We start from the raw sequence: 19,337 nt of genomic DNA on the forward strand, positions 1-19,337 counted from the left end.
AATACGTTTGTTAATTACGTTAATTAAAAATAAAAACAATAAATATTAAAATCAGGAAAATTAAAAATCTTAAGTGAATGGATGGATTTAATTATTGAAATTAGCACATTTTGTATAAAATGTTTTTAAAAAACGTATTTTATAGAGCACGCTTTTACCTTATTAATTACTTAAGTAAAAACGATCTATATCTCTAAGAGTGAGTTTGGATGGACGGTGCATTTACTTACAGTTAGTGTAAAAACAGCGGTGGCTGTAAGATTAGATACTATAGCGATACTATAGCGTAAGACAAAAAATAAACTAAACGCACCGCACAGAATGTAGAAAATGAACTAATTAGCTATTAATTTTGTCCTTATATGATTTAATTAGATTTCGTGACTTAAAAGCCCAAAAAAGGAAAAAAAAAACCGCCCCGTGCCGGTTTGTCATCTCCCCTTTAAAACGCCATATCAGTCTTGTCCGTACAGCCACCTGTCTGTTTTCTCTGCTCCCCACCACTATCTTTCAGTCTCACATTTTTCAAAATCCCTAAAAAATTCCCAAGTCTCCTCCAATGGCCCAACTTAACAATCTCTTAAAACCCTAGACCCTTTCTCTGGTTTTTTTTTTCCTGATTTTCGCTTCTTTTAATTATAAAAAAGCCGGTAAAGTCGAATGGATGGAGTGAGTAGCAGTGGAAACAGCCAAAACGATGCGTCGACGAGCGGCGGAGAATCTCAAACGACGGCGCAACCTCAAACGGCGCCAAAACCGGTGCCGGTGCAAAGTGTTAACACTCCACCTCCTTTCCTGAGTAAGAGTTACGATATGGTGGATGATCCTGCTACCGATGCTATAGTTTCTTGGAGCCCATCTAACAATAGCTTCGTTGTTTGGAACCCGCCGGAGTTCGCACGGGATCTTTTGCCTAAGTATTTCAAGCATAACAACTTCTCAAGCTTCGTCAGGCAACTAAACACTTACGTACGCCATTTTTATTTTCTTTTATCTCTTTTACCTTTCGCTTATATTTGAGCTCAGTTTTACTTACTATCTGAACTTGACTTTATTACAAAAAAATGGAAAATCTTAATTGATTTTGTTTCTTTTAGTTTGATTTGTGAAGTTTTTTCTGTTTTCCCTCGTCTTCCTTAGGATTTATTGCGTATGTGAAATTGTTCCAAATCGTGTCAATTATTTGGATTTGATCGACTCATCTATAAGACTGCTGAGAAGATTTAGGAAAAGGATAACATTAGAGGATTACTGATTTAAGGGTTTTTTTTGCTTTTTATGCATTACTTTTACTGAACTTTATACGATGGAAACTCAGCTTGATTGACAATATCAGAGATAACGGAAATGAAGAAATTCCGGAAAACTAAAGAAGATGTATCAATGAAGAATGATTTAGAAGAAGAAGAAAGGAAGAGATGAAAAAGATATTTAGATTTAGTGGGAAACAAATTGTTGTTTTTACTTTTAATTCGTTTTCGCACCTGTACACCCATAATGCGACAATACAGCTACTGCTTATATCATTATGTACACTTTTACCGCTTGTGTTGAGTGTTGACTAAGTTCTACTACCTGCATTTGGCTAGCAATAAAATTGAAGATAAAGTAATCTGTTAATTGCATGATTCTTCTATAAGTATCAGCTTATCCACTGCCATCTCTTTAATACAGTAAAACCAATGGTTTTCTTGGCGGTGTAATATTTTTATACCATGTGCACTGTGTTGTGTTTATGACATGATCCTGCACTGATTTCCTTTTGAGTTGAGTTATATGTTTCTTTGTTTATGATGTTCCAAATGTAGGTGCCACATCAAATGCATGTTTTCTTAATATAAACAGTGAATACTGATCCTGATTGATAGTTTAATCATTTTGCTGGAATGGAGATGGGAAATCTGTGGCATCCAACAAGTGATTGTCCGTGGGAAATGGGAAATGTTTTTTTCACTTACAAAGTTTTGGTGAAAATGTATATAAAATGGTGTTAATTGTCTGATACTTGCACCATGACTCAGAAGCTGAGACAAGTTGCTTGCAGCTGCTGAATTCTGAAACCAAGTATGATTTATTGTTGAATGGTATTGCCTTGAAAGCTTTGGCATTTTAAGGGAGAATGGAATCATATGATGGACATGAAATCTATTCTTCTAATTGGCAGTGACATTTGCTTCATACCTACTTTAGTTACTTAGTGTTATGTTTTAGTAACAATTATTCTGAGTGATCTGCTTTTCCCCAAATTATTTTGTTCTTGTCCCTGTGTTTTTACAGGGTTTTCGAAAAGTTGATCCAGACCGTTGGGAATTTGCAAATGAGGGATTTTTAAGAGGTCAGAAACACCTACTTCGAAACATTAGCCGGCGAAAGCCAGCTCATGGCCACGGTCATCAGCAGACACAGCAATCACATGGACAGAGTTCATCTGTGGATGCCTGTGTTGAGGTTGGGAAATTCGGGCTTGAGGAAGAGGTTGAGAGGCTTAAGAGAGACAAGAATGTGCTTATGCAGGAACTTGTTAGGTTGAGGCAGCAGCAACAGGCTACTGATAACCAGCTGCAGGTCATGGTGCAACGTCTTCAGGGGATGGAGCAGCGTCAGCAGCAGATGATGTCATTCTTAGCAAAGGCTATGCAGAGCCCTGGCTTTTTGGCTCAATTTGTCCAGCAACAAAATGAGAGCAATAGGCGCATAAGTGAAGCCAACAAGAAAAGGAGGCTCAAGCAGGATGGTAATGATACTTCTGCTGCATCTGATGGACAGATTATTAAATATCAACCTTTGAATGAGGCGAAAGAAATGCTGAGGCAGATTATGAAAGGGGATTCCTCTCCCAGGCTGGACTCCTTTAACAACAATCATGAAAATTTCCTGATCGGTGATGATGTGTCTGCATCCAGTGGATTGGATGGTGGTAACTCTGCAAGCCGTGTTTCAGGGGTGACTCTTAAAGAGGTCCCACCAACTTCAGGGTGTTCAACGTATGTGCCAGCTACTTCATGGATTCCAGGGCATAGTCCCTCAGCTGCAATATCTGAAATACAACCTTCCCCATGTACAACATCCTCCGAAGAAATTACAACATCGCGATTTCCAGATATGAGTGCACTTGTTGGAGCACAAAAGCCAGCAGCCATGTCCATTCCTCAGACAGATATAAGTATGCCTGAGGTTTCTGAAATGCCGGAAATGGTCCAAGAAAGCATTGTTGATATGCCAGCAGAAAATTACGTGGAATCTGAAACTGGGAATGGTGGATTTATCGATCCCTCTACATTAGTTGTAAATGGCTCAATTCCCTTACAACTTGATGACCTTCCTGACATAGATGCCTTTTGGGAAGACCTTCTTGTGCCAAGTCCAGGGCCTGAGGATATTGAATCAACGCCAATGGATAGTAAAGGCGAGGGAAATGAAGGGCAGCCAATGGACAAAGGATGGGACGAATCTCAGTATATGGATAATCTTACAGAACAAATGGGTCTTCTTGGATCTGATAACAACAGGTCATAAGCCTTTGTACCAAAATGTACATTACCTTTCATTTATTTTAGGTAAACGCGAAAGTTATATTTGTTTACTTTTATAATCACATGATCCTCTTATTTTAGGCGTCAGAAAATGATTAATGCCTTCATTATCTCTTTTTATCTCTTTTTACTGTTAAAAATTGGTCCCTGTGTGTTAGAATGAGGTAGACGTGGTGTTATTTGATTATTTTGTCAGTCATGTCAGTTTTTGACAATAGAAATGGATGAAATTTTTAATAGAAAGGACCAATTTGCTCTCTAATTTAATGTATAGAGACTAATTTGTTCAATTTTTGAGTAAAGGAGTAAAATGCAATTTGGCTCTTAATTCAAGTGTCTCCATGATACTTTTACCTTTTATGTATATATAGCCTGGCATGGGTTTCTGTTTGTGGCTTGTTCCATGAGTGTTCCTATCAGTTTAACTGTTACAATGTTGGATTATTTTTGTAAATGATTAGAATATGATTGTATCAAGCATGAAATCTGTAGAAAATTAGACATTGCACAAGACCCTCATTTCCTCTTCTTTTTTTTTTTCTTTTTTCTTTTTTTAAAAATATTAAAAAATATATTTTTAGACACAAAAAATGTAGTTTAAAAGGGGCACATTATGCAATATTACACTGCATATACATTTGTTCTTATTCTTTGGGGCAGGCAATGAAAGGCTTTTAGATAGTAGGACTATTGCATGAAGTTGATACTTGATTGTCTTATATTCGTAACTTTTTGAAGTTTGATTTATTTAGCAAGCTTTTGTTATAGTTGTTAATGGGGAATAAGGACTGCTACATGGTTTGGCCTTCCATTTCGCGTTGTGATCCTATTAACTCTCTCACCTTACCTTACTACTAATATTTGCTTACATCCCTTGTGTGGTTAAAGTTTTTTCTTTTGGTTAATTACATTAGATGTCCCCGAACTATGCTTTCGATTTTAATTTATTTCTCAAATGCCAAACGTATATTGGTAGTGTATCAATCAAGTCTTTCTATTAGCCTATTGTATCATGGTGCATATTTAGAATATGTGGATCAAAGTTTAAACATGTTTATACCTGGACAACTTGTGTCTAGTATGTTAAAAAAATAGATATTGTATTAAAATTTAGGAGGGTTATTTTTTTTAATATGATAGATCTAAGCTATCCATGCGTACGTATATATATATGTCTTGAATTTGATCCTTGTATTTTAAATGTTTCGAATTAGCATGTAATGTCTAAGCTAACAGCTAGGTCAATGGAGGACCTACTTAAAATCTATATTATAGTTTAGGGACCTCTTGTCTAATTATTATTATTATTATCATTATTTGCTGAAATAAAAATCTCTTCCCCTTATTTTTCATTTGAGATCTTAATTTTAGAAGCACATGTTTACTGTTTAACGATTATCCATGAAAATTGGCATCTTGTTACTAGAGAGAATACATTTATATCTTACAAAAAAAACCCCAAAAAAAGATAAAAAGACACGTGTTAGTACCAGAACTAACAAAGGTTCACATAACATACAGTTCCATAGATCATGGAGTTATCACTGCCCAGCATAACATCTCTTGTATTTATACTTCTTAGATTGATTTTGATCTATCATTCATTATTGTTTCTTACAAGTGTGAAAATGGCACTAGTTAGGGAGAGAAGGCACCAACAGGGACTCCGATTATCTCTACCACCATTGCCGGCAGCCGATTTCCTGCAACAGTCTCATTACACGGCATTGCTATCTGCCATTGGTCCAACATCTCCAGACATCGAAAGCCTCTCTGACCTTGAAAGGCTCTCGGTTATCGGCCATGGCAATGGTGGCACTGTTTACAAAGTCCGGAACCGTAAAAGCTCATCTGTTTACGCGTTGAAAGTGCTTCGTTTTGATCAAAACACCGCCATAAGACATCAAGCGGCATGCGAAGCTGAAATCTTGAAAAGGGTTGATTCGCAATTTGTTGTGAAATGCTTCGCGGTGTTCGATACTATTGGAGGAGAGCTTTGTTTCGTAATGGAACATATGGAAAGAGGATCGTTATACGACGAACTTCGGGTGAGGGCAAATTTGCCTGAAGATGTAATTTCGGGGATAGCCCGAAGTGTCTTGCGAGGGTTACAATACCTACATGGAATGCAAATCGTGCATGGTGATATAAAACCATCGAACCTATTGATAAATGGGAAAGGAGAAGTGAAGATTGCAGATTTTGGAGTGAGTAAGATTGTCGTAGGCACACGGAATGCCTACGATACGTTCATGGGAACATGCGCTTACATGAGCCCTGAGAGGGTCGATCCTGAGAGGTGGAATGGGGGTAATGCTGATGGTTTCGTTGGCGATATTTGGTCGCTAGGCGTGGTGGTGTTGGAATGTTGTGTCGGTCGTTATCCGTTAATTGGTCTCGGAGAAAAACCCGACTGGGCAGCATTGATGTGCGCTATATGCTTCGGAGAAAGGCCGCAGATGCCGGAAACGGTTTCGCCATATTTTAGGAGCTTTGTGAGAAGGTGTCTGGAGAAAGATTGGAGAAACAGAGGGACAGTGGATGAGCTTCTTCATCACCCTTTTGTGAATGGCACTTTTGAATTGCGATAAAGGATTCGTCAATTTTGAGGGCCTTTTTCTTTGTAGTTTTAGGGTTTCTCCAATCGTTTGATCAGAGGCTTATTTTGGGGGTTTTCAAATTAACGAGTTTTTTCAATTTGCATCGAAAATTAAGAGCACTAATTTGCATTTGTGACTGCAAATCTAAACCCTGTATTTAACTTTTTTACTTGGAGAAATAAATTACACCTAAATAGGTTTTAGTTGAGCACTAACAAAGAAGAGATATACTGTAGAAAAGTTAAAATCAAAGTTTTTTATTTAAATTATTTGAGTATCAATCTGTTTGGTTCAATTAAATAATTGAAATACAATATTAAAAAAAATTATCAAAAATAATTTAAAAATCAATTAAGTTTTTAATTAAATAGTACAATCAATCATGATAATTGACTTTTTTTAAAATTTTGATGATGTGACAACTAATATAGCAGAATTTTTAATTTGGCTTAATTTGTGATTTGACTTCCCAAGTATATTTATTTTTTCACTTTGATACCTAAGCTTTTTTTTATCCCAATTTGATACTTAAAATATTCTTCTATCATGATGTTTAGTCTAAAAAGTTAATTGACGTTAAAAGAAATTTCCAACAAATTAGAGAATGCCACATGGTGGCTTATATATTTTCATAAAAAAATATTTTTTCACTTTAGTTTTCATCAGCTTTTGATGTTTATATATTTTGTTAGTTTAGTCTTAGTTTTAAAAAATTTAATAAATTTAATCTCGGCATTTACAAAAACATTATGAAAAACATTAACGATGTGATTAATTATCCTTAACTACTTACTTTTGAAATTGACAGGGACTAAATTGCTTAGATTTTTTTAGAGGAACTGATTTGCTCAATATCGAAATTGATAGGGACTGGAAAGACCTTTTTTCCTAAATTACATATTTATTTGAAATTGGTTAAATCTATCAATTCAATTATAAAAATTCATGACTGATAACTGACTTACATAAAAGATTATCTTTAACTATCGTAACTGACTGAACCGGCTTAACCAAAAACCATGGGTTAAACCGGTTTGAACCAACTTTTGCTCACCCTATGTCTCAAGGTGACCCAAAAGTAAACAAACATGATGTCAATTTCTACTTGATAAAATTGTTCTCTAGGTATCATTAAGTTAAGAAATATAAAAAAAGGTAGCACAATCACAATTTCATGGAAATAAGACACTATGCAAATGCATATATGTATGTATGCATATTGACATGAAAACCAAAGAATTAAAACTCTTACCACGGTAAATATCAGAAGAAGTGTAAAACAAAAGGGTAAAATACACAAAAAGTCTACAAACCCAAACACCAACTTTCAGAAAAGAGACACACCGCCATCCCAAAGAACAAACACATGATGATAATGGATGATAGAGCTACCCGCAATATAGTATACTAAGACTAGGAGTGAACTCCTGTTGGCCATCATTTCTCATAGAACAACATAATCAAATACATAGGCGAAGAGATCACCGTCTCGTTGCTGAGATGATCTTTAGTTTCCGATTAGACTACTAGTAGTATGACCACAATCAGAATCACGATTCCAAATATCACCATAAGCAAGCAGGTCTGCCCAAAAAAAGGAGTAACGAATTAAGTTCTTGGATGGATTTGATTATGGGAGCTTTCGATGATGAAACCAACGTAAAAGTACTATTGAGCCCCATGTACTAGAATTCAGATTGCATTTTTCTCCCTTTACTCAGAAAATAGATAAATTAGTCTTTATACATCGGATCAAAAAGCAAATTAATCCTTCGGCTAAAAATTCCATCCATTTTTACTGTTAAAAACTAGTCTTTGTACATTATCGTAAGATACACGTGGTACACCATGTCACTATTTGATTATTCTGTTAACAACATTAGTTTTTAACAGTGTAAATTGATGAAATTTTTAATAAAAATGATCGCTTTACTCATTGATTTAATGTACAGGAATTAATTTTCCCATTTTTTTTATTTGAAGGGACAAAATATAATCTAACTCCTAGTACATGAGCCTCCATGGTACTTTTACTCATCGACAGTTTACTAGACAACTCAGGTGTGCAATCAATAGGGATTCACATGCCCACCAAAGGAAAGAAGCCATAGACTAGATCCATCAGATTGGTTGTGGATTGGTTAATCTTAGTTTGGAACAATTGGGAATTTTAAAATTTTCAGGTCATTTCGCATTCAGGTTGTTTCATGTTCAAACCATTTCAAGTTAAGATCATTCAAGAAGGCCACTTGAGTTTTTCGGGTTAGATCATCTTGAGTTCATATCATTTTGGTTTACTTGAAAAGTCATTTCGGGTTTGGATCATTTGTTTCAGATTCAAGCTATTTCGGGTTTGAGTCAAATCATATTGAATCGAGCTTGAATTTGGGTAAATCAAGGTTGAAACTTTTTGGTTGAGATCACAAGTCGACCGCACACTATGTCCAATGGCCCCCCAATAAAAGGGGGACAAACAAAGTGGGTATGTTAGTCATGATGGTGCTTTACATATTGTGCAAAATTTTAGAATCCAATAAAACATAAAAATCAGAGCATTGCATGTTACCAGGGAAGAATTTGATCTCTGAGTCTTTGCAGCTTTCGCAAGTTGGGATTTAGCCTGTATAGTGGCAGCCCGTGAATTCTCGATATGAGTCCCAATGTCATCTGCAGAATAGATTGAGTTTCACTACTTTTAAAAACATAACCTAAATGGTCAGAAAATTCATCGTGATCTAATGCAAAAACTGAAATGCTTTACCAATCATAGTTCCTTGCTCATGTACTAGCACTGCGAGATCTTTGAAGATCTCATTCACCTCACCAATTTGCTGCTGAATTTCTTGAATTCCTTGTTCTCTTTCTTCAATGACAGCCTCATTAAATGTGATCTCATTATCCAACAGCAAAACCTTCTGTCTGCAAGAAGAAGATTTTCAAAACTAAGGCCATAGTGTGATAATACATTCATAAAAATAAATACTATGATAACAAAACAGATAAACGGTCTACAAACAAATAGCACGGTGGATCACATAAAGTTTTTCCAAAAATCAGGGAACAAATCATAGGAAACCTGTATTGAATCTATAAATGGCTTGAAGGAATGAATATGAGAAATTGCCCTTCCTAAGTATTTAGAATCCTTCATTGTATTGCCCTTCTATATTGATTATGATGCTCTAATCTAATACATGCATATATAGATAACAAACAGGAAAAAAGTGTACGTACACAAACAAACACATACCAGGAAAAATAACTGGCCTGGACTATGGAGGATTCATATAAGTCCAGAATCTATATAAAAAACTGAACCAAACTGCTTAAGGACTATGAACAACAAATAGGAACAAAAAAACAAGAAAATCCATCTCCAGATTCCAGAAAAAAGATAAAGTCTGCATGATATATGTAAAGGATGATTCACAAGAATTTATAAAGAGAACTTACCTTCTTGATTCCAGAAGAAAGGCTTGCTGTACAGCCCCTCCATCTGAACCTACATCTACCTCATCAGCCGAGTAACTGTGTATAACGGGAACAAACATCGAGCATAAGAATAACATGCAAACGCTTAAATCATGATTAAAATGTAACACAAAAGTGACCACCATATCCTTTGTATTTGCAACCGTTAAATTGCAGAAAATCAATAATAAATATGGATGTTTTATAAGTAATTTGTTAAAAATGACTTTATTTGTTCATGTATGCCATGAACACCAAACATTGAATGCACTACAATCCATCTATTTACGGATAAACCTTCCTACAGTTAGATACCTTGAAGGAAGAACTGCCTTGGGAACAGATGGAGCGTATGATGTTTCCCTTTCAGCTGCAAGTCGTTGAGCCTTCTGAAACTCTTTCAAAACTGCTTGAAAATCTTTTGCAAGTTTAGCATCTGCTACCTTCTTGCTGGCCTATAATTAATTAAAGGAATTAAAAGGCATCAAGCACTTCCTCAAGAGAAATGCGAGGGAGGGAAAAGAGAGGCAGGCAGGGTCCCTGGCCCCCTCTAAAATGGAAAATTTGCACTTGCAAACACTACAAAATCTATAAGATTATAAGTTAATAAATGATAAAATTACATTTTGGCCCCCCGAAAATCCTAAAGTTTATGAAGATATAAGCTAATACAATGGTAAAATTGGATTTTAGCTCTCATAAAATATAATAACTTAATTTCAATCCAAAATTTTTTTTGGTTTTGACCCTGATCAAGCGATTTAGGCAATAAGTTCATTAATCTATGCATGAATTGCCACAAACATAATAGAATGAATATATATATGTATGTGTGTATATGAATGGAAAACACCAAGTTTATCATCCCGAACTTACACTAATTCCGGCACTGTGATCTGTTTCACTAGCTTGTTTAAGTTTAGCCGAAGTGTCCTTCACTAATTGCCCAATATGTAGCCTTGTTTTATGCCTGCCAAGTTAACCATATCAGCTACACTGAACACTGATAATCTAATTAGCATATAGTAAAAAATCACTTAAGAAATTCGAAAGAAAGAACTACTTGCCCACGCAATACAAGGAAGTAGTCTGCTAACTGGCAGTATATATAAAGAAACAAGTGAATCATCCGTAATTGAATCTTTCAAATAGAAGATCGAAGCTAAGCTAAGTGCAATTGAACAAAATTAAACTAAAATTTCGTGTATTCTGAATCAAAATCAGAAGACTATGAAGATTGAAATCATGTGATCACTTAAAAATTGCAATGGCAATTGAATTGGGCAAGAACTCACAGCTTTTCTCGGAGCTCAGGCGTATCCTTAGGAGTACCGAGGGCGTTGACGAGCCGCTGAAAGGTGGAGACTGCGGTGTTGATCTGGAAAATGCCAGAGGCAACTGCTTGCGTGGCGTCTTGCTTGCCGTTGATTAGGTTTTGCCTCGACACCAATGGCCGTCCGGCTTCCAGATCTCGAAAGCTCATGATTACTGCTCCACTATATAGCTGTGTTTGTAATAAACCCTCGCTTTCCCGAGAAAATTTTGAGATTAAATTTTTTCGGGAAAGAGGGTGGGAAAATAACAAACACGGCGAGAAGGCTGTTAAAGAAAAAAAAGAAGACTACATATATACTAATTTCTTAGCTGAGTTTATGTATGAATTAAAATATATTAAATTATTTTATTGATATTATAAATAAATTTTAATCATTGTAAATTTTCTTTTATATATTTTGTAAATAAAAATAATGTTTTAAACCATTTTATTTCCTAAATTAAATATAGATGAAAAAATGATTTTGGAATACATTAATTTGTTATTATAAATTCCATTTATAATAAATGTTTTAAGTTTTTAAAAAAATATTTTTTTATTTTTCTAAAATTCCAAACCTATAAATAATCTTTATTATAATAAAATCCAATTAACATAAAAATCCTTATAATTAAAAAAATTTCTAATTAGCATAAAGTATTACATAATAAACATTAATTTTTTAAATTTGTTTCACATTTTAACTTTTTAAAAATATATATTTAATATAAGTAATTAAAAAATTATATTAATAAAAAAAATCATATAATGGAATAAAATTGGAATAAAAATTCATTTAGGATGAATTATGATGAAATCAACTTTTTATTTATTTGTTATTTTAATTTATTATTTTCAATATATTTTAATCTTTTCCAATAAATTACACCAAATGAATGTTAGAAAACATTATTTATTTTTAACTTTGTAAAAATATTAGTTATATATTTACCTTACCATGTATTTTTTAAATAATAAATTTTTTTATTTTGTGAAAATAATATTTTTATTAGAATATTCTAAAATGGGTAATGGATATTTTATTTAAATTTATTTTAGAAATATTAATTTTATATTTGTTTTTATTACTTAAGTGGTATACGTATTTAAAAGTTAAAAGAATTTATTTTGATTTAAAAGTAACAAATTTTTGTTCAGCCGATAGTCACAAACCGATCTAGAATATTCCCAAATAGAAAATAAAGATACATACCAGAGACAATAAAAGTTTACAGTCAAGAAGCTTAAAAATCGGATTTTATAATGAATATGTTTAACTAAAAAAATGAATATTTGTTTATAAAAAATAAATAATAATTTTAATTATTATGTATTATGTATTATAAGAAAATATTTTATATGAGAAAATTGAGTTTTTATTTATAAAAATTAAATAATTTTAAATTAATATTTATTTTAAATTGCATACTCATGCAAATCAAGCATTTATTTAATTATTAAAAAAAATTAAATGAAAAAAAATGAGAGAGTGTCACTTGTCGCATATATAGCCTATGTAGTTTGTTATATTTTATCTATCTATCTATATATATGATATATAATTAGGTGAAAAAGAATAAATGGAACATGAAAATCATATGGTGAAATTTGGAGAGGCAGTGACACATATGGGTGATATAGATAAAATGATTCAATGTTGTTGCTTTATTGATTCGATTCAAAGGATTTGATTAGGAATTTATTGGCATATCAGTTTAAAATAAGAGATTAGTTTAGTTGACTTGTTATATTTATTCATTTAAATTAGACAAATCGATCAAAACGAAAATTGATGGTTTGACAAGTTTGATCACCAAATTTATCTTAAAAACTTGAAGTTGACTTGAACCAAGTTCATCTTAATAAGCGGATGGTCATTGAGGCGAATTTTTAAAAATTTTGATTATACTCTTAAATTTTTTTGAAACTTTTAATTAAATCGTCTAATATATTTGGAAAATCGTATTAAACCTTTCAAAATTTTTAAAAATTTGAGTCGTACACACTTTTTTTTTTAATTTTGTTAGGTTTATAAAAAAATTTAAAACCCTCAATCCTCCAAAATTTAATATCAAGATTAGGCACTTATGGTTCTCTTATCCAAGACACTAGTTTATAGTGTTGGATAGAAGTGTCCATGGGTCGGACCAGATCCGGTCCAACAAAAAGTTTAGGCCCGTTTGTTAGGCATGGCCCGAAAATGGGCCTAAAAATTTGTCCAAGCCTGACCTAGATAAAAATATCAAAACCCGAGTCCAATCCGCCCGTATTAATTTATATATATTTTAAAAATATATAATATATCAAAAATGTTAAAAACATTCAAATAAATATCTCCCAACAAACTGAAAATAAATTAAAAATATATATACTTAAATAATACTAAGATAAATGTAACTTAACAAGCAAATGCGAAGGATAATAACAAAATTAACAATAAAACGAGAGTTATACAATATCCAAATAATAACAATAAAATAGTAGCAACATAATTATGAAATGGTAACAAAATAGGGAAAAAAGAAGAAGAGAATAGTAAGAAAATAATAAAAAAGCAGGGTTTTATTTCATATTTAGGTCGGGTCGGACCAAGCTTGGGCCAAAAGCCTTATCAAGACCTAGCCTGTTTTCTAAACGGGATTTATTTTTTGGTCAAAGCCTATTTTTGGGCCTATGATTTAACCAAAATCCTCTCACTTTTCAATTGAGTTTTCAGACCGAAAAACCATGAACAGGTCTAGTGTTTGATTCCTTTTTTAGGTTGTTTTTCCTACTATTGGGTAGGCACAAGTCAAGGGCAAGACCTTAAGCTAGGAATGATGATAGGTGAATCATGAAATCCACTTTGGATGGCGAATGGTATTCGGGTCATTGGTTTTCCTTTTTTTATCTCAAACCTTGCTCATTTTGAGAAGAGATAAATCCATTTAATCTCTAAATTTGGATTCCATTCAAGAGTTATAACATTATGATACTCTAGATTATGCCATATTATCACTTAATTTTTTTTTAAAAAATATAATATATATTTATTTAAAAAAATTCCAATATTAATAAATTCCAAGTGCAAAGACCAAATTAGAAAAACCTTGCAAAATTCACAAACAAATGTGAATAAAAAAATTACTAAATCTAAGTACTAAATATTTGCAAAGGGTTCAAACTTTACAATGGACTCAGATTTTTTAATATTAGTAACCAAAAAGCAATTTCTCCTATTTTTTGGTGGTTATTAAATTATTAGTTAATTTTTTTATCATTATAAAATAGTTACTCAACAATTACTATTTTTTTTTTAAATTCCAGTTATAAAAAGTTAGTTTTGTCTTTTTATCACTAAGAGGGACAAATTTTAAAATTTACGTAATAGTAATTTTAGCCCTCAATATTTATATATTATGTCAATTTAGTCTTGAATCTAAAAAAATCTAATCCTCAATATTGTGTTTTGTTTCAGTTTTACTTTTCTTTATAATACTTTCGCTTAAAAAGCTAAAAAAAATTAAAATTATTAACTAAATTTGATTGAAAATATACAAAAAAGAGAAACACCCAAAAACCTAAGATAATAATTTTAATCTTTTTTCAGTCTTTTAAAATTAACCCTCAATGTCGTAAATAAAAGCAAAATTGAAAAAATAAAACAAGTTATACAATATGTAAATGTTGAGGATTATTTTTTTAGAATCAAGACTATATTGATATAATTTATAAATTTTGAGGGTTAAAGTAATAATGTGATATTATTGTGACTTTTCATAATTAAATAACCAAAATTTTTTTACTAATAATTAAATTACTACTAATGTAATTTAGCTTGTTTCTTTTTCTCTCGGGCACGTGCAACCATTTTCCGGCGGGCAAGCAATGCATTGGCATTTCCTTTCCCTCCCATTTAGCCATTGTTTTCTCTCCCACGCCCTGTCACGTGCCCCAAACCCCCCTTGCCTGCCAATCTGCTTTCCCCCCTATGGCTTATGCCATAAAGTAAAAATCCCTCATTTTTTCCATTCTTAAGACAGACTTCATTCATTGACCCAACTTTATCATTTTTCTTTGACCATGGCCTCGGTTAGTTCTTCTTTTTCTTTTCCTTTATTTTTTTAATTGATTTATCCATTTGCAATATGATTTTTGTTCATAGTTTCTGCTGTTTCTTTTGTTCCAAACTTTGGGTTTTTCTTCATTTCTTTGTTGATCCAACAATTGGTGTAACTTTCTGCTTAATCTAAGGCTGAGGTTAATTGGATCCTTGGGAAGTACTTAATTAGTGATGGATTTTTTTTTATTAATGAGCTAATACTGCTGAAAAAATTGACTGTTAGATGTTTGATAAAGAATGGAGACTTGAATTTATGGGAACAAAAACCAAGAAGATTGATTGTAGTTTGCCAACATTAATAGCAAATTAGCAATTATAGCTTTTAATCCTTCTAGAATTTTGATAGTAAGCCAGCTTGTTGAATGCACTTGTATTATTGTATAGCTAAAAGAGTGATATAAGGAAGCTTAAATGTTCTGGATACGAAGCCAAAAATTTGCTTTAGAGGGGCCAGAGATGAATTGTAAATGATTGGGGGACCAAAATGCAAATTTACCATTATATTAACTTGTAATTTTATAATAATTTAAGGGGTTAAATGACAAATCTACCATTTTTTTTTTGGGGGGGGGGAGGCTAAATCCACTGCCCGCCCCTTGTGTCTTCGTCCCTGGTTCTGGCAGTAAGAAATTGGTGATTTCTTGTTCACCATAGCATCAGTTGAATCATTCTAGATTTGCCCACTTAATTTCTTTATACTTATTTTTAGTTTATGTGCATGTGATTGCTCCATTGTATTCTACAAGTAAGCTTGTTGAGGTTGAATTGTACTTTATATAGCAATGGATTTCATACTTGGAGATAGACATGTCAATTGGGCTGTTTAGGTTGGTTTTGGGTTGAATTAGTTTGGAATTTTAAAATTTTCAATTCATTTTGTTGCCTGGAGGTCGGACTCGCATTTGGAGAAGTCTTCGAAGTGTTGTCCGTTGAGAGCTGGCAAACCTCTCAATGGTGGAGGTATTGTGACCGGAGTGTCTGTGCTCGGTTTTATTCTTGGGTTTTGTCTCTCAATTCCGTGGAGAGCCCTCGACGGGCACCCCACCAAGGAAATGTGAGCATTTGGCCTTGATGGGGTTCAAAGACTTCACCCATTGTGAGTCCGACCTCCCCTCAACACATTTCTATTTCAGGTAAATTTTGGGTTTAGGGTCATTCAAGTTTGAGACTCGAGGTTTCCAATTCGGGTCATTACAAGTTTGGATCCTTTCAAATTCATGTTATTTTGGGTTCATGTCAGTTTTGGTTCAAGTCTTTGGGTTTGTATGATCAAGTTGGGTTTAGGACTGATTATCAGATCAGGTGTCTGGGTTCGAGTTTTGTTAGTAATTGATTAATTTAGGTTGATAACTGTTATTTCTCTTAGCCTAGTTATTATCAGGATTCAATAAGTCAATGTTTTCTTTTGTCATTGCAGATTAAGACCATTAAAGTCAGCAATATTTCTTTAGAAGCAACCGAGCGAGACATCAAAGAGTTCTTTTCCTTTTCTGGTGATATTGAATATGTTGAAATGCAGAGGTTGGTTTGCTCTTTTAGTTCCTATCATCTTTTTTCGTAAATTACCGTTCTATGGGTATAAAGCTTATTATATGCTTATGCAGAGGTGATGAAGGGTCTCAAATTGCATATATTACTTTCAAGGATTTGCAAGGAGCAGAGACCGCTGTTCTTCTTTCGGTAATTCAACTTCATACTATCAATTATTCCAATATAGCCCTTCTTGTTTCTTGTTTGATTGTTTGGAAATGATTGCCTTTGGTTTCTTTATGGATATTCATAACGTAAGACAATATGCAGTGTGACTCTTGTGCAAATATTTAACAACGATCAATCTATTTATGGCTTGTATTTTTTATATCGAATATCAGACTTTCCTTTCTGGAGTCATATTTTTACCATTTGGTACCGCTGAACCCACAAAACTTACGAGAAAAAGCATCGAAACTCTAAAAATGTGCTGCAGTAGGTTTCTCCTAAAACTATACCAAGTCAACAGCTAAGCCGGATATCGATTTCGAGGGAAATAGTAGTATTGTTACTTTACTCTGAAGTATAGAATTTTTACCATGCAATGGTATTAAGTTATACATGATTGCTTGACTGACATGAATTCATGGGTGGACGTATTTGCTAAGTCCTTCTATTATATAGATAGGATCAAATTAGTCCCTTTACTATTAAATAGATCAATTTAGTCCTTGTATTATTAAAAGGAATCAAAAAAGGCCAAGTTATAATAGAGTTAACATATACAGTTTAAAAAATGACATGAAAATTATATTTTCCATTTGTAGTTCTTCTCCAAACAAAAGATTCAATTTATAGATCCATAAAAGCTTTGTTGAAATTGGTCTTATTTGATTCTTTTTTTACAGTACTGAGACTAAATTGATTCATTTAATGATAGAGGGACTAATCTAATTCGTTCCTTGTAATAGAGGGACTTGCTAGGTACTTTCATTTGTATTCTTGTGTTGATTGTCTTGCCAACTTTTTCTCTATACTACACGAGTTAGATAAGTGATTTAAGTACTTTGTGTTTCAGGGAGCAACGATAGTTGGTCTATCTGTTAGCATTTCTTTATCTCCAGATTATAAGCTGCCTCCGGCCGCTTTCGCACCGCCCCCTGTAAGTATCATGCTCTATTAATAGTTCAAATGCCGAACCAAAACCTTAAAACATTTTTCTCCACAGGCAACACAATAAAACTGCTGATTCGACTATTAGAAAAGCTGAGGATGTTGTTACCGGCATGCTTGCTAAGGGCTTCATCTTAGGCAAAGATACAATCAACAAGGCAAAAACCTTTGACGAGAAGCACCAATTAACATCAACAGCCTCAGCAAAAGTTGCATCTTTCGACAAGAAAATTGGGTTCACCGAGAAGATACAGGCCGGCACTACCGTTATTACCGACAAAGTAAAAGAAATGGATCAAAAGTTCCTCGTTTCGGAGAAAACAAAATCCGCATTTGCCACTGCTGAGCAAAAGGTCAGCGGTGCAGGATCCGCCATTATGAAGAACAAGTACATATCCGCCGGAGCTACATGGGTAACGGATGCTTTCAATAAGGTTGCAAAAGCAGCGGGAGACGTTGGCCAGAAGACAAAAGAAAAAGTGGGAGCTGCTGAAGAAGAACGAAAACGGAAAGTGGTTGATGACTTTGCGCAGATTCATTTATCCGAGTCCCCGAAAGATTCTGCCTCGAGTAAACAACCATCTAAGCCTGCACCTGCACAAGGTTTGATCCTTTGATTTGCTGCTTCCGTAAATAGTTGTGGAGGCCAAATTCTATACCTTAGCATTTCATATATTTACTTATCTTCTTGGCATCACATTGTTGTTGATGTTTTCCTTTTATTTTTTGGTTTTTGGGATTTGTTTTGTTTTTATTATGGCAAATTTTCACCTTTTGATTGGATTTATATAATGTCACATTGTATGAATATTTGTATTCGTTTGTATTACGTGTATGCAAGTTAGTTTGAGTTGAGTTTGTTATTAGGTTTAATGTTTATTTGTTCGGTTAAAATATGCTATAAGTCCTTGTACTTTTCAAATTTTCGAACGTGAAACATTTAATAGTAAATTTTCTTAAAATATAATATTTTTTATTTCAAAGAAAAAATAAAATGTTAGTAGCCAATTTTTTTGGTTAAATTTGTTAATGTGATATTTTAAAATAAAAAAATCCCCGTTTAGTAGTTATGTAATTAAAAAAAATTGTGTTGTAATGGATTTAAATTTAACAAAATCATTTAAGGTTAGGGGTCTATTTTTTAGGTGAAATAATTTCATGTTTTGATTATTTGAGCTTGAATTATTTTGAAATGCTTTTTCGAGTTTAAATCATATCAATCCAATTTAGTTTAGTGTTTAGATTAAATATATTCAAGTTCATGTTTTTTTATACTTAAATTAGTGTTGTTTGAATCATACTGAATTAGTTGGACTAGGAATCAATCGACTTATCGGACAAGTGAGAGGCGTAGAAATGATTGAGCCGCAAACCAATATGGACAAAGCTAAAAAAACCTATTGAACTGTTGTTGAACCTTTATATATATAATTTTTAAAATATTTTTATTTTTGATAATTTGTTTCCTTTGAACCACTCGAATTAATTGGATCGGTCGAACCGAAAATTGATGGTCTGATCGATTTGGTTCCACGTTGTTCAAATCAAGTCGCATATAATAGGTTAAATTCTAGTTTTAATCCTTGTACTTTTCAAAAATTGTGGATTTAGTCCATGTACTTTTCAAATGTTGAAATTTCACTCCTAACCCCAATAGTAGCATTTAAATTCGT

At 33.1% G+C, this 19,337-nt stretch overlaps 4 protein-coding genes across 5 annotated transcripts; 3 read left to right on the plus strand and 1 right to left on the minus strand.

Annotated features, from left to right (window-relative positions):
- Nucleotides 1–557: 557 nt before the first annotated feature.
- Nucleotides 558–3,516, plus strand: LOC107938587 (heat shock factor protein HSF8-like). The gene is given in 2 exon segments (NM_001327418.1): nt 558–969; nt 2,278–3,516. Coding segments are annotated over 2 exon segments (1,548 nt in total). The 5' UTR covers nt 558–660.
- Nucleotides 3,517–5,065: 1,549 nt separating this feature from the next.
- LOC107938588 (mitogen-activated protein kinase kinase 10) lies at nt 5,066–7,437 on the plus strand. The gene has a single exon (XM_041090642.1). The coding sequence runs from the start codon at nt 5,066–5,068 to the stop codon at nt 6,122–6,124; it is 1,059 nt and encodes a 352-aa protein (XP_040946576.1). The 3' UTR covers nt 6,125–7,437.
- Nucleotides 7,373–11,246, minus strand: LOC107938586 (syntaxin-22). The gene is made up of 7 exons (XM_016871800.2): nt 10,900–11,246; nt 10,481–10,574; nt 9,920–10,059; nt 9,587–9,661; nt 8,895–9,052; nt 8,700–8,800; nt 7,373–7,717 (listed from the first exon to the last, which is right to left on the minus strand). Exons 1-7 carry the CDS (start codon nt 11,085–11,087, stop codon nt 7,652–7,654), a joined length of 822 nt encoding a protein of 273 aa, XP_016727289.2. The 5' UTR covers nt 11,088–11,246; the 3' UTR covers nt 7,373–7,651.
- Nucleotides 11,247–14,773: 3,527 nt separating this feature from the next.
- On the plus strand, nt 14,774–18,514 carry LOC107938558 (binding partner of ACD11 1). Of its 2 annotated transcripts, none has more exons than XM_016871758.2 (5): nt 14,774–14,990; nt 16,439–16,542; nt 16,626–16,701; nt 17,570–17,664; nt 17,720–18,514. In XM_016871758.2, the coding sequence occupies exons 1-5, from the start codon at nt 14,982–14,984 to the stop codon at nt 18,279–18,281; spliced, it is 846 nt and encodes a 281-aa protein (XP_016727247.1). In that variant the 5' UTR covers nt 14,774–14,981; the 3' UTR covers nt 18,282–18,514. The 2 variants fall into 2 exon arrangements, 1 of the variants encoding a protein (XP_016727247.1); XR_001694936.2 differs by lacking the exon at nt 14,774–14,990 and adding an exon at nt 15,023–16,154 and having other exon boundaries at nt 17,570–17,653.
- The last annotated feature ends 823 nt before the right edge of the window (nt 18,515–19,337 follow it).

The sequence above is a fragment of the Gossypium hirsutum genome, chromosome D03 (assembly GCF_007990345.1).
Source record: "Gossypium hirsutum isolate 1008001.06 chromosome D03, Gossypium_hirsutum_v2.1, whole genome shotgun sequence".
Taxonomy (NCBI): domain Eukaryota; kingdom Viridiplantae; phylum Streptophyta; class Magnoliopsida; order Malvales; family Malvaceae; genus Gossypium; species Gossypium hirsutum.

Bases quoted from the DNA above. Each gene is read 5' to 3' on its own strand.
- LOC107938558 (XM_016871758.2), top strand. The intron at 16,702-17,569 runs GTAATTCAACTT...TTTGTGTTTCAG, and splicing joins AGACCGCTGTTCTTCTTTCG to GGAGCAACGATAGTTGGTCT. The intron at 17,665-17,719 runs GCTCTATTAATA...TTTTCTCCACAG, and splicing joins CCGCCCCCTGTAAGTATCAT to GCAACACAATAAAACTGCTG.
- LOC107938586 (XM_016871800.2), bottom strand. From the start codon at position 11,087: ATGAGCTTTCGAGATCTGGAAGCCGGACGGCCATTGGTGTCGAGGCAA. The intron at 10,060-10,480 runs GTAAGTTCGGGA...AATTAATTATAG, and splicing joins ATCACAGTGCCGGAATTAGT to GCCAGCAAGAAGGTAGCAGA. The intron at 9,662-9,919 runs GTATCTAACTGT...CGTTATACACAG, and splicing joins AAGGCAGTTCTTCCTTCAAG to TTACTCGGCTGATGAGGTAG.
- LOC107938588 (XM_041090642.1), top strand. From the start codon at position 5,066: ATGGAGTTATCACTGCCCAGCATAACATCTCTTGTATTTATACTTCTT.